We start from the raw sequence: 14714 nt of genomic DNA on the forward strand, positions 1-14714 counted from the left end.
GAAAAAGAAAAGATCTAAACAAGAATACAAGAAATTAGTGCTCTGGCTCAAGGAATAAAAAAAAAAAAACTAAACACACTAATACAATGAGCTGCATCTATCGTGTTCGGGTGATGTTTGTCGTAAAACGCGACAAGACTGGAAAGTGACAAAGTGTATCGAAACGTGACAGATGTGGCAGAACTTGGGATCTGGACTTGTCGCGTTTGGAGAAAGTGTGTCGCATTTGAGTATGGTTTGTGGCGAAACGCGATAATGTTCGTATTCAGCAAGTTATCTAGATTGTTCCTATTTCGTTTTTGCCCTATAAAAACCCTCATATGTAACCTGCAATGTACACCTACAAAAAATATAATAAAATCCTCTTTGTTTGGCCGTGGATTAAACCAATTCGTTTGAATTAAACGATTGGACATAACCACATTAATTCCTTGTTCTTTACGTTTCTTGTTCTTGTCTTTATTTGTGTTAGAGATTATTTGTTTGTTGCACGGTGGGTTTGATAACTAGGGTTATCAAGTTCTTGTTAGGGCTCACCTAGATTTTCTAACAAGTAGTATCTAGAGCACAAGGTTTACATGTTACCTGGAGCAATGGCAGATAAAGACACAATAATGATAGATAAGTTTGATGGGTCAGATTTTAGCTTCTGGAAGATGCAGATCGAAGATGTGTTATATCAGAAGGGTTTATATCAGCCGATCACTGGTGATAAACCTGAAGAGATGAAGCAAGAGGAGTGGGATCTCCTGTATAGAAAAGCACTCGGAGTAGTTCGGCTTTCTCTGGCCAAGAATGTCGCCTACAACATCGTGGCTAAAACCACGACTAAAGGAGTGTTTACTTCTTTGTTAAATATGTACGAGAAACCCTCGACTTTAAATAAAGTCTTCTTGATCAGGAAGCTTGTTAATACAAAGATGAAAGAAGGATCTTCTGCAGCAGATCATGTTAATGAATTCAATCTGACCTTGACTCGTCTTAAATTAGTTGATGTTAAATTTGAAGATGAGCTGGAAGCCTCTTTTCTTTTGTCATCGTTACCCGAGAGTTGGTCTGGCACGGTTACAACAGTTAGTGGTTCATCTGGAACTACTAAGTTGACGTTTGAAGGGACCCATGATTTAATTCTCAGTGAGGGAATTAGAAGAAAAGATTATGGAAATTCGGGTTCTCTTTTAAATGCATCTGGCAGATCTAGGGGTAGAAGTAGAAGCAGGACAAGATCTAAGAGAGATTCATCTCAGGGAAGAAACGTTGTTTGTTGGAATTGTCAGCAAGTTGGTCACTTTAGATCGCAGTGCCCGGGTGTGAAGGCGGGTGAGAACACAGCGGCTGTGATTGAAGATGCTTTGATTTACCATGAGGAATTTCTTGACGAATCTTGGATTTTAGATTCGGGTGCCTCGTATCATGCGTCCCCCTACATGAACGAGATGTTTAATTTCAGGCAGTATTCAGGTAGAGTTCGAGTTGCGGACGGGAATCTACTTGAGATTGTAGGTATTGGTGATCTTGCTATAAAACACTTAGATTATATTTGGATCTTGAGAAACGTGAGGTTTGTTCCCAAGCTCACAAAAAGGTTAATTTCAGTTGGGCAGTTGGATGATGAAAATTGTCATGTTTCATTTGGAGATCAAAAGTAGAGAGTGTCTAAAGGCGGTCGGACCATTGCTTGTGGGGTGAAAAGGGGAACCATGTATATGGTTGAGATTCCTATTGAGGAATGGCTAGGTGAGCGAGTAGGTGATAAAAATCCTAGCATGCTTGAACTTTCTTATTTTGTTGAGGGATCTAGTTTGAGTGGGAGCTCAGGAAGACTTGGAACTAGTGGGGAATCGGGTCTGAGTGGGAGTGTTGAAGCCACTAAACATTTTGGTCGATTAAGAAGCACTAGATATCTCGAGACTTCGGTTAAATCACCTCCATTGGAAACTATGTTGCAATTGACCGGTGAAGATGAACGAGATATTCTTGTGGGAGTCATTGGTGTTACAACATCCGTACAGTAGGAGTTGATTCGGGTTAAAGAATTAGGTTCATCTGAATTCGTGCGCGCGTATGTGGTCAGTGTTCCAACGGTGAAAGGGAAAGCGGTAAGGTGGAGGATCAAGGATGTGATGGTGTTCTCTCATAATTATCTTGATGGTTGTGTGTAGCGACCCGAACAAAGTCGTCATTGACGGCGCCGTCTACTTAGGTCCCGTTACGTGGTCATAAGTCTTTAAAACAACGTTTGACCAAAAGTATGTCGCATTCATTTCAAAAGTAAAGATGTTTCAAGGTTTACAAGGTAGTTCGACAACTAGTTACATTACAAAGTTTAAAGTACAATTTAAACATATGCGACACAATTTAAAAGTAGCCAAAAGATGCTCCACGTATGCATATATACTCGACATCCAAGCAAGTATCAAGGTAATGAGCGGAAGCATGTATCACAAAACGTTCAAGGACCTGAGAAAAACATAGAAATCTGTCAACGAAAACGTTGGTGAAATCATAGGTTTAAGTAAGTAAGTACAAGTGAACCACAAGATTTGCAACAATGATGTAATAGTAATACATTCCAAAAGTTTGTTTCACGAGCACCCAATTATCAATGCTTAACATTTCCTTCATAGAACCCCATCACAATAGTGTTAGAACATACACTGTTTCTCGAAAATATATTTCATTCGTAAACGGTAGCGAACCGTTTGAATGAGGGTTTGTTAAACCCATATGGCCATATAACATAAGTTCTCGCTTACACCTGGCAAGTGTAACTAATGATAATCGAATTGGGGATTTTTGTTCAAACTCGTATGTAGAATGTTTGTTTTCCTGTACTTGTGTTCACTTAGTAAAAAGAAACGCTTATGTTTTCTCATCCCAAATGTAAGTGCAAAAGAGTAAAAGTGGGACTATGATCTCACCTTGTGTGCACGAGTAATAAGTACTTCAACAAGTAATGTGTGCAAAGAACAGTGCTAGTCTTGACCTAAACAAATAGGTTTATATCAATATCGGTAAACACGATAGGTCAAAGTGTTCAATTAGTCATATGGCTCGTTAAGACTCGATCATAATAGCATGTGAATCAAATTGTCATGTTTCATGCAAGGTACAAGTATAAAAGCATGTTAGAACGATTGCACAAACATTTGATTAAGTTTGATTAAAAGTCAACTTAGGTCGGGTCAAAGTCAACGAAAAAGTCAACACGTTCGGGTCGGGTCCCGAACTATTTTTCTGAGGTTTTTAATCATATATGAGCATGTTAGAACAAGTTACATGTGAATCGGAGGTCCATAGCATAGCAAACATTTTCCGTAAAATGACCAACGAAGACAGAAGCCTGCCAGTGTATCTGGACGGCGTCCAGATTATCTGGACGGCGTCCAGCTTTGAAGGCTGGGACGGCGTCCAAATATCTGGACGGCGTCCAGCTTTGAAATCTGGGACGGCATCCAAGGATCTAGACGGCGTCCAGATTAGTATTCAAGTCTGATGCAGAAAACTTCTAAGTGCACGAACCAAAAACCAAACTAACACATTTTATGATCCGCAAACAACCAAAACATGTATCTTATATCATCGGAAAGGTATTTTGACGAGAAAAACATCTAAACACATTTCATCAATCACATTTACCTTTACAACAACCAAAATCACATTGAATGCTCAATCATTTAATGCATTCAAGTTCATAAATGCAAATCAATGATTCGGCAACCAATTTACATGAATGATATGCCGTCTCGAAGGTAATCAAGCATACAATACAACCTAATACTTACTAATAACATTTCATGTCATTCCAAGCATCAAAAGTCCATTTCACGTTCATCAAACCCTAATCCAATTTCACCAAAATCACTAATCAAGTTCATGAAGTTTTCTAAAGCAACCTACACATCAAATTGAAGCTAGTGATACTAGGAACACATTTAATACTTGCACTTTATCATAACAACAACATTAAATCATCCAAAACTCAAAATCAAACACACACTATTCATGTTCATGCTAGTTACACTAAAACAACGAGATCGAGCATATAAATCATATATTCATGTTAGACTTGAGCCATAGACACTAACTAACTACTTTATAAGTTAAAAACATCAAGAACACAAAATCTAGTGATTTTAGAAAGTTATCCAAATGTAATGAAATTGGTATGGAATCGAAGAGGAAGTTGCAAGGATTCCAAAAATGTAATTTGTTTTGCAAAACACCCGCTAGCTCGGATTTGGATGATGATTCTTGTTGGTGTTCTTTGAGAGAAAAAAGGAAGTAGTAAAAGATGAGGATGAAAATGAATGGATGAAAGGGGTTTGACCCTTTGACCTAGTCAAGGGTTTGATCCCTTGTCAAGTTTAGTCCCTCAACTTTCGTTCGGGTGCGTGAATTACCTAAACGAGATAATTTAAAATGCTTATCAACGGGAGATGTTTTAAACATATAACGGACTTTAAAATGAACAAACGGAAAGTAAACGGAAAAAGGCGGGATGTTACATTGTGTCCACGTGCTTGTTCTACCAGGCAGTCTATTCTTTGTTGGAAAGATAGATCGAGTAGATGGTTTTGTGTATGGATGGATCACTTGGGTGATGGGGTTGATAGAGTCGGGTCGGACTCTAACGACCCATCCTAATCTATCTGGACGAATACATTACATTTGGTTACATCGTGAGGTACTTGACCTCTAAATGATACATTTTACAAACATTGCATTCGTTTTCAAAAGACAAACTTTCATCACATCGAAAGTTGACGGCATGCATACCATTTCATAATATATCCAACTATAAATGAGTTAATAATATTCTTGATGAACTCAACGACTCGAATGCAACGTCTTTTGAAATATGTCATGAATGACTCCAAGTAATATCTCTAAATGAGCAAATGCACAGCGGAAAATTTCTTTCATACCTGAGAATAAACATGCTTTCAAGTGTCAACCAAAAGGTTGGTGAGTTCATAGGTTTAACATAAGCAATAAAATTCATCATTTTGATAGACCACAAGATTTAAATACAGTACACCTATCTCGTGTACAAAACCATTTTTCATAATGCTTAGCAGAGTAGGTTCGTATCCTTTTCTCCCCCGTAGGTTGCCTCGCAATTTTTAAATAACTGTACACATACCTCGTGCACAAAAATAATACACATAACCTGTGTATAAAACTCATTCTCTCGATACATAACATTCAATTTGATTTCATTGCTCAACATGGTAACCGACCTTAACATATAATGCGCATCAATAATATCCCCAAAACAGAACATCTCGTCTGTATAATATACAAACTTCGAAGTACTAAATACCACGCCCACTAGCTCTTCCGTCTAGTGAACATTCTGGGTGGGGGTGTTAAACCCGGTAGCTACCTTTAGGATTCGCGTGAATTAGGGCCATACCCGATTCTAATTCTTAGGTTACCAAGCAATAATAATCAGGGGAAAATATATTCATCAATTGGTGGCAATTATCATGTCCACATAATTGAATAATAATCCACAGAACTTCTGTCTGCATAATAATTCATTCGAGGAATGTTTTGCTTGTGTCTATCTCGTCAAACATTTATAAAAGCATTTCATGCATTCGCAGTTCAAAAATATATTTCAAAAGCATTTAATAAAGCAGTTGTAAAAACAGCGCATGTATTCTAAGTCCCAAAAATGTAAAGAGTAAAAGAGAATCAAATGAACTCACAATACGATATTTTGTAGTAAAAATATGCATACGACAGAACTGAACAATGCAGGGTTGGCCTCGGATTCACGAACCTATATCATTTATATATATATTAACACATACAATGGTAATCGAACAAATTTACATATTATTAGTGATATAGTTGTTATTTTAATAAATTATATGTTTCATTAATAACTTAATTAGATATATTTATTTTTATATACATTAAATAGATAATTAATATTTATTACAAAAATCTTAATATAGTTATGTTTTATGTTAATAATATATTTTTATATAGAAAATCTTTATTTGATGTTTGATGTATTAATAATACTAATAATAATAATGATAAAAACAATACTAATTATGATAAAAATCATGATAATTCTAATAATAATAATAATAATGATAAAGCGGGTCAAGTACGAATCTAGCTGTCAGGCGATTGGTTATGGCTTCATTCCTTTCTCATTTTCTTCCCTTGGGGAATTAGAAAAGGATGCTGTTTCTTTGCTAAAGCGGGTTCAGAAGAGTTCGATGGCGCAAGATATTGGTGCCGGTGCTGCTGCTCATATTTTTACTATGATAGGTTTTGCTATTGCTAGAGGTGTGGGGGTCCAGATTATCTCTAGGCTTCCCACTAATTTTTTGTAAGTTTTAATACTTTTAAGTTTATAATAATAATAATAATAATAATAATAATAATAATAATAATAATAATAATAATAATAATAATAATAATAATAATAATAATAATAATAATAATAATAATAATAATAATAAGAAAACTACCTCACAAGGGTAAGCTCTAAAAAAAATTAAGTGTCCTTGCCCGGACTCAAACCCAAGACCTCTTAGTAAAATGACACACCACCAAACCATGGATCCATCAGCAACTTTTCCGATTTATATTGCTAACCTAATATTTTTAACCCGAAAACAGTTTAAATATCCCACTTGTTCTTGTTTCGGCCCAATAGGAACACGTCCCAAATCAGAAAATGGCAGCCCAAGTCCATTTAAATTTTCTGCAATAGGTTCGGCTGATAATGTTTTCATCTTCCTCTTTAATTCGTGGGTTGTGAGTCGAAAAAAAATAGAAAAGGTATAGCAGGAGTAGTAACCAGTCGACTACCATTATTCAAATCATCATCTTTATCTCATCGATTACAACAGCATCTTCTTCTACTTCGTCACCCTCCATTATACTATTCATCATCTCTTTCACTAGCAATTACAGGAACAGTAGCAGCAGGAAATCAAGATAGATGGTGTTGATTTTAGTGGTTTGTCCGATACAAAGAGGCGGGTATAAGTTGCAGCAGAAGTTTCGATCAAATAACTGAAGAAAAAGGAATAATTACGTAGTAAAACGAAATGGGTTTAGAATTTTAAGCTTACGCGAATTGTGTAATTAACATTATTATCGTTGTAACATCTTAAACTGACTGTAACAACAACAATAGCAGCAGGTTATTTCGAATGAATTTTGTTGGGTTGTTTGATGAGTTTATTCGTACAATGAAGTAAACCGAAGTGGTAGCGTACAGTGGTAGTGAGTGGTGCTAAAACCACAGAAACGTAAGCATAGTAATAGAAATTTTATGATCGAAAGTGTTGTGGTTTTCACGACAGAGAAACAGAAACAACTTGTAGCAAAATGGGTGATGGTTATGGTCTGATCAACCGGTGGTGTGTGGTGGTTATTCATGGTGTCGATGGTGAAATGGTTTGGGCTAAAAACATAGAAAACGAGCAGCAGTTTTAAGGTGTTCATATAGTTGGGTTTCAGTCTCGGTTAGTAGTAAACGAAGTAGAAACAAAGGACAACAGTAGTAGCTTATTGATTGTTGATGATGGTGGTTGAAATGGTGAATTGTGGTGAGCAAAAGGCTGAAGATGGGTGGTGGAATGGTGGTTCGGAGAAGAAGCAGGAAAGAAGTGGGTTGATCGTGGGTGAAGGTGGTGGTAGGGTGATGTTCTTATGGTAGTTCCCGGTGTCGGCTAAGGGTGATGATGTGTTGATCGAATGGGTGTTTTTGGGTTGTTTGCACGAGTATCAACTGGGTATTGTTCATGGTTTCTAGTAATCCCACCAAGAAAGGTGGTGTGATATTAACATATATATAATACAATATAGATGTAATGATAAGTTAATAAACAACGTGCAATTATAATATAATAAAAATTATTAGCAGCCACCCTCTAAATATCTTCTGCCGACAGTTTTAGCACAGTTGACTATGTCGTAATCCGTTGTAAATTAGTGGCGAATAAAAAGTTCTCAGAAAAATATCAAAATTTTAAATTAAATTCCTTTATTTATTTCGATCATTATGGTATAAAATTCGGTCATTAACTATTAAAGAAAAATTACATTAATTATTCACTCTCACCCCCAAGTAAAATATAAAAAGTGTTAAAACTTAACAAATAGTTCCTAAATACATTTTTAATATGCCTAAAAATTATAGAACTCATTTTCGTATCATCGTTTATTTTAAAATTACATAATTTTGAATTTAACTTGCTTAATATCAATCGAAACATCAAACGAGTATTACAATCATTTAATATTTATTTTTAATATACTTTATTTATATATAGAGATATATTTTATATAATAATTATTATAATATCCTATTTTTATTTTATTAATTTTTAATAACAACATATAATACTTCAAATTATATTTCGAATTATTATTTATATATACATACACACATATCTATTTACAATTAAAGGTTCGTGAATCGTAGGGAATAGTCAAAAGTTATCTGAAACCATGTAAGTAGTTCACAAATTCTGAGACTCAACATTACAGATTTTGCTTATCGTGTTGAAATCATTTAAAGATTTAGTTTAAATTTGGTCGAAAATTTCCGGGTCGTCACACGGACTCCGACCCAGGATCTCACAGTCTAGTGAGATGATTGCCAGAAACAGAGAGGATTTGGTTTATATTGGTCCCAAGCGAGTAACGGTGATTAGATTGTAGCTCAGTTTAAAGGTGTCGAAAGTCTTCCTTCCCATAGCGTGGAAGTGCGGCGTGTCCCGGGTTTGTCTATCCGGCGGTATTGTTTAAAGGGGGTTACGGTCAGGAAATCAAATTGTTGCTGTGGGATGATGTTTGTAGATTATATTTCTTGACAAGTTGAGGTGCTCTTTATCGAAAGCTGCTAGCTTGATGGTAGAGTGTGCGTGTCTCAAGAAGTTTTCTTGGCGGTATAGACGGGTACATTCAAGAGTCGAAGTGTTGATCGAGTACAGGTTAAGGTTGGGTTTTGTTCTCCTTTGAGTGGGAGAATTGTTGGGTGCAAAGAAGATCAAAACGAATGAGCTGCATCTATCGTGTTCGGGTGATGTTTGTCGCAAAACGCGACAAGACTGAAAAGTGACAAAGTGTATCGAAACGTGACAGATGTGGCAGAACTTGGGATCTGAACTTGTCGCGTTTGGAGCAAGTGTCGCGTTTGAGTATGGTTTGTCGCGAAACGCGACAATGTTCGTATTCATCAAGTTATCTAGATTGTTCCTATTTCGTTTTTTACCCTATAAAAACCCTCATATGTAACCTGCAATGTACACCTACGAAAAATATAATAAAATCCTCTTTGTTTGGCCGTGGATTAAACCAATTCGTTTGAATTAAACGATTGGACATAACCACGTTAATTCCTTGTTCTTTACGTTTCTTGTTCTTGTCTTTATTTGTGTTAGAGATTATTTGTTTGTTGCACGGTGGGTTTGATAACTAGGGTTATTAAGTTCTTGTTAGGGCTCACCTAGATTTCCTAACAGTAATAACGTTTTTCAATACTATTTTATAGAGTTGTCGTGGTGCATGAGTTCTTAGTAAGACCATAGATAATGGTGATTGTGACGTGAAGTGGGTAAGGTACATTTTTTGGGGCAAGTCAGTGACTGGACCATGGCAGGGAAAGGGGGAGTTGTAAAGGGGGCTTTTGTCAAATGTTGTTGGGGCGTTTGTGAGTGATGTGGCAAAATATAAGTGGAGGTTGGGTTAAAAAGTAGTTAAAATGGTAGGAAAAGAATTAAAAAAATAATAAAAAAACCCACAAACGCACCTAAAATCTTCCGTATTCTTTTGGCAAACGCTCCATTTCAGACATTTGTGGGGCGTTTCTGGAGACTCACGCCGCCGTAATATGTAGTCTAAGGCCACTCCCTATCGTAACTAAACTATTCATCCTCTTAACCTTCCACATCAGCGTCACATCAACACCAATATCCTATAACTAACTCATAACTAAACACTCCCTATCATGGCTAAAACAATACTCCTCTTAATATACAACGTACAAGCAATAAAGCATTAAGTTCAACAATAAAAAATACTGGGACCCGCAATTCCTATAACTATTCCGTTAAATCTATGATAAAAGCAGGTAACTAACGCGGGTAACTAAGTGGTGCCTATGATTAGTTACAGGGAATGAGCGGGTAACTAACCATAACCATAGGGGTGGTCTAATAATCTAAATTCTAAAGTCAAACAAGTGTTGATCACTGTACTATACGAAACAACAATTGTACATTTAACATGCAAAAGCAAAAAACAAGATTTTGTCTTGAATCTCTACTATCCGATCATTCCAAAGCCCACTTCTCAGCCACCATCACCACCACAACCACCGTCGGGCACCGTACACAACCACCACGGCCTGAATGTCTACCACACCCCTTCCATTTAAAACCCACCACCTCTTTCACTCCCCTGATACCCAATTCAAGAAGCGTTCCCCAATCTTATGTTTACCTCCACCATACCTTCTGCTAACACATAAAAGTCCAAACGTGTTCCACAGAAATGGGGTTTTGGCACGTGCAGAAGATAAGGCACGTGGTGGAGCAGGAAACCCATCATCATTTCAACAACAGCCAAAACCCAATTCGGATAAGCAGTTTCAGGTTTTACTAAATATTTTCCACTTTTTATATTTTAAACTGACTGACTGATTAAAGTCTGTAATTTTGCTATTGAATTATATCCAATTAATGAAATTTCGATATTGGTTTAGTCTTTTATAAATTGAAATTGGATTTCATTTTAATTCAGTTTACTCTAAACCCTTGTGGAAATTAATTTAATTGACAAAACCCTTGTTGTAATGAGTGAAAATTAATTTCAATATATATATGTTAGTTGTAATGAGTGATTACATTTGTTTAGCAAACGTGCTGAGATTGTCAAATTTCAACATTAGGATGTTACACCATCTGGATCTTGTGATCCTTTATGTTCAGTGGATGAAACAAGCTCACAGGAATATGAAGATACTTATCAGCCAAAGACTGATATATTGAAAGCTGTAGCGATATTTGGAGCAGCTGCAACAGGGGCAGTCGCAATTAATCAATCCTGGGTTGCTGCAAACCAGGTGGCTTTTAATCTAATTGGCTCCCAATATCTGTTAGTGATGACATCATGAATGACAATATATTTTAGTAAAAAGTTAAATAATCTGTTTTTACTTGTTGTTGCAGGATCTTGCAATGGCATTGTTATTTGGATTAGGGTATGCTGGCATCATTTTTGAAGAGTCACTTGCCTTTAATAAGAGTGGAGTAGGATTACTAATGGCAGTAAGCTTGTGGGTTGTTCGCAGCATCGGGGTAAGAATTTCAATGTCTCAATTTGAATTTTATATGTTTGTATTTAGTGTTAAGCTTGTGGGTTAAGCTTTTATTATAGTTACATTTGTTGGCAATTTTATCCCATAGGCACCCTCAACGGACATAGCTGTAGCAGAGTTAACTCATGCATCCGCAGAAGTGAGTGAAATAGTATTTTTCTTGCTTGGTGCAATGACGATAGTTGAGATAGTTGATGCTCATCAAGGTTTTAAGCTGGTTACTGACAATATTACAACCCGCAAGCCACGTTCCCTCCTATGGGTGGTTAGTAAACAACTTAAGTTTTTTCAAGAGTCATTTTAATTCATTAAAGTAGTTCCCATTTGAAATACTAACCTTATATTTTTGCATTTGGATCTTTTAGTAAATCATTATCAATTTTCTATACTTATATCTTTTGGTGTTAATGATCATTTCAGGTTGGGTTTGTGACATTCTTTCTGAGCTCGGTGCTTGACAACCTCACATCTACGATAGTCATGGTTTCTTTATTGAGGAAACTGGTTCCTCCGTCAGAATACCGAAAGTATGTAGTTGTAGCCATTTAGCTGACCAGTTTTTTCTTCATTTAGTTGTACTACCAAAAAGAATTGCACGCGTTGAATTCATTATTTTGATTTTAAATTTTTTTATCTAATGTTGTGGTCTTCTTGAAGTCTTAATTCCTTATGGCTTAAATTCGAACCTACGATCAATCAGTTAACAGCTGATCGCTATACCACTGATTTACTTAGGAACAACGAGAGATTTGATCTCATAGAGTTCCATTCCTGTTCTCAACCCATGACCAATATGATATAATCCGTTTACATTCTGTGCATATATTTTCTGTAATACAATTTGATAAGTGCTACCTGCCGAAAATTTGGCAGGTTACTTGGTGCGGTAGTTGTGATAGCAGCAAATGCTGGTGGAGCGTGGACTCCTATCGGTGATGTAACAACTACTATGCTTTGGATACATGGCCAAATCTCTACATTGCCAACCATGACGGTATTATTGTCTTCTTGCTATATGTGATATTATTGTGTACATAGTTTGTTGACCATTAATTTCATTGCCCTGTTTCTGCTATGACAGAGCTTATTTGTTCCTAGTGTGGTTTCTCTTGCAGTACCGTTGGCCCTCATGTCCTTCTCAAGGTAGGTACTTAAAAACCCTAGTTGGTTTTATCTGGGTATTAGTTACTCAAAGACCTAAAATTGCAATAATATCCATAAGAGCAAGCAAGCGCACCACATTATAATGTTTGAGTGTTTAACCATAAGTGATTTAAACGCATGAATCGATCAAATGTGTGTTTTTCAGTGAAGTTGATGACAAGGGACAGAATATGGATGATGTTCTGGCTTCAGAACAAATGGCTCCACGTGGGCAGCTTGTATTTGGCGTGGGTCTCGGGGCATTATTGTTTGTTCCGGTGTTTAAGGGTTTAACTGGTTTGCCTCCTTATTTGGGTATGCTATTTGGGCTTGGAGTTCTATGGATCCTGACGGATGCTATTCACTATGGAGAATCAGAGAGACAACGCTTAAAAGTACCTCAGGCTCTATCCCGTATTGATACTCAAGGAGCTCTCTTCTTCCTTGGGATCCTTTTATCTGTCAGCAGGTATGCCATGCATCATGCACAATTAATACCACTTTCTATTTTTTGTTTTTTTTTTTTTTTTAGATGACGTGTCATGTAATGGAAATATTGATTGATTGAAACTTCAGCTTGGAGGCAGCAGGGGTTCTTCGAGAAATAGCAAATTATCTTGATTCACATATTCCAAATAGTGACTTGATTGCAAGCGCTATAGGGGTAGTTTCGGCAATTATAGATAATGTTCCATTGGTGGCTGCAGCAATGGGAATGTATGACCTTTCTTCTTATCCCCAAGACTCCCAATTTTGGCAGTTGGTAGCATTTTGTGCCGGGACAGGTGGCTCCATGCTTGTCATTGGATCTGCTGCTGGTGTTGCCTTAATGGGAATGGAGAAAATTGACTTTTTCTGGTATTTACGGAAGGTATATTCTTTCTAGTATATCATTTCCTTGATGTGTATGTATTTCTAGATGTAGGATATATTGTGGAGGTCACAATCCCTATACTTATATCAATTTGAGCTGTGTTATTATATAGTATTAATGTGTGAAATCGGCTCACGTAAAACAATTTAGTTTGAAGAGTAATGGGTCGAACAGGTTGGAAGTGACCCTTAGTTTATTATTAACGCATACAACCTCCTAATAGTCCTACGCATAGATTCAGATTGACAACCATTACCACGATTTACTAATCATTAATTAATAAAGTATTCAAATTCTTGAAGAAAAAAAATAGAATAAGCAGACACAAAGTGTTAGTAATTCAAATTGAGCCGGCATCTTTTGAAATTTGTGGCGTGGCTCAAGGTATGGTGTATTATTGTCACATTGCATGAGGTTCTAAGGATTTTAAATGAGAAGTGTCTAAACTTAGATAAATATCAAAGTGACTACTTTACAACTCCGAAACTGATATAAAGACTTAGTTATAATTCAATTGATATATAAACTACCAAGTCTTTGTTGGTTCAGGCAAGTGGTTTCGCCTTTGCTGGTTATGCTGCGGGGATTGTGACATATCTAGCAACTCAGAACCTACATTTTTCCCCCACAACTGTAGCCAGTCTTCCATTCATCCCGGGTTCATGAAGTGGGTTGTGATGCAGATGATTTAAAACTACCACAAATACAGGTAGGTGTTCTAGTGAGCATTTGCAGATGTAAATCTGGTGAAGATGACATGGAACCTACTGCCACATAATAATCAAGCTAAAACCTGTTAATAGAACAGAACTAAAAGGTTGTACACTGATAATGTTGTGTTGGTCCAGGTGTTGTATAAGTTTTGTAGGGACGGTTATGAGTGGGAAAACGAGTGCGCGTGACCAAATTTATATGTTGTTCATTCCGCAATAAATGTTGTGAAAAGACCTACTGGTAGTTGCAGAGTTGTACTATGTTGTTTCACTTGAAACATTTGCTTGCAGTTCACCAATTGAATTTCACATCAACCAAATATACATTCTATTTTGCAACTCATTGATCATATAATGCTTCACAAACACAATTGTATTGAGGATCAGGATCTGGACCACACCACTGCTTCCAACTTCTAACACCAAGAAGCTAGCTATCCCAAGCCTTGTTGCTGCAAGACTACATACCATACCAAAATTGACAATTTACGCCAGGATAAATGAAAACATTTGAGTTGTATTTTATCTCATTAGAATCATTTATAATTAGAAAAGAAAAATAAAGCATAGATAGATTAGATGGATGGATCAAATAAGAAAAATAAAAACATGTAAAATCGGT

General features: G+C 36.5%; 1 protein-coding gene across 1 annotated transcript; it reads left to right on the forward strand.

Annotated features, from left to right (window-relative positions):
* The first annotated feature begins 10265 nt into the window (after positions 1-10265).
* Positions 10266-14425, forward strand: LOC139886338 (sodium/proton antiporter 2-like). Its single transcript, XM_071870103.1, has 10 exons — positions 10266-10637; positions 10934-11107; positions 11214-11342; positions 11451-11627; positions 11783-11889; positions 12236-12356; positions 12444-12505; positions 12672-12974; positions 13082-13376; positions 13929-14425. The coding sequence occupies exons 1-10, from the start codon at positions 10395-10397 to the stop codon at positions 14043-14045; spliced, it is 1728 nt and encodes a 575-aa protein (XP_071726204.1). The 5' UTR covers positions 10266-10394; the 3' UTR covers positions 14046-14425.
* The last annotated feature ends 289 nt before the right edge of the window (positions 14426-14714 follow it).

This window comes from Rutidosis leptorrhynchoides, chromosome 1 (assembly GCF_046630445.1).
Source record: "Rutidosis leptorrhynchoides isolate AG116_Rl617_1_P2 chromosome 1, CSIRO_AGI_Rlap_v1, whole genome shotgun sequence".
NCBI classification, from domain to species: Eukaryota; Viridiplantae; Streptophyta; class Magnoliopsida; order Asterales; family Asteraceae; genus Rutidosis; species Rutidosis leptorrhynchoides.

Excerpts from the sequence above, each read along its gene's own strand:
- LOC139886338 (XM_071870103.1), top strand. The coding sequence starts at position 10,395 with ATGTCTACCACACCCCTTCCATTTAAAACCCACCACCTCTTTCACTCC. Across the intron at positions 10,638-10,933 it reads ATTCGGATAAGCAGTTTCAG|GATGTTACACCATCTGGATC; the intron begins GTTTTACTAAAT and ends TTTCAACATTAG. Across the intron at positions 11,343-11,450 it reads GGGTTGTTCGCAGCATCGGG|GCACCCTCAACGGACATAGC; the intron begins GTAAGAATTTCA and ends TTTATCCCATAG.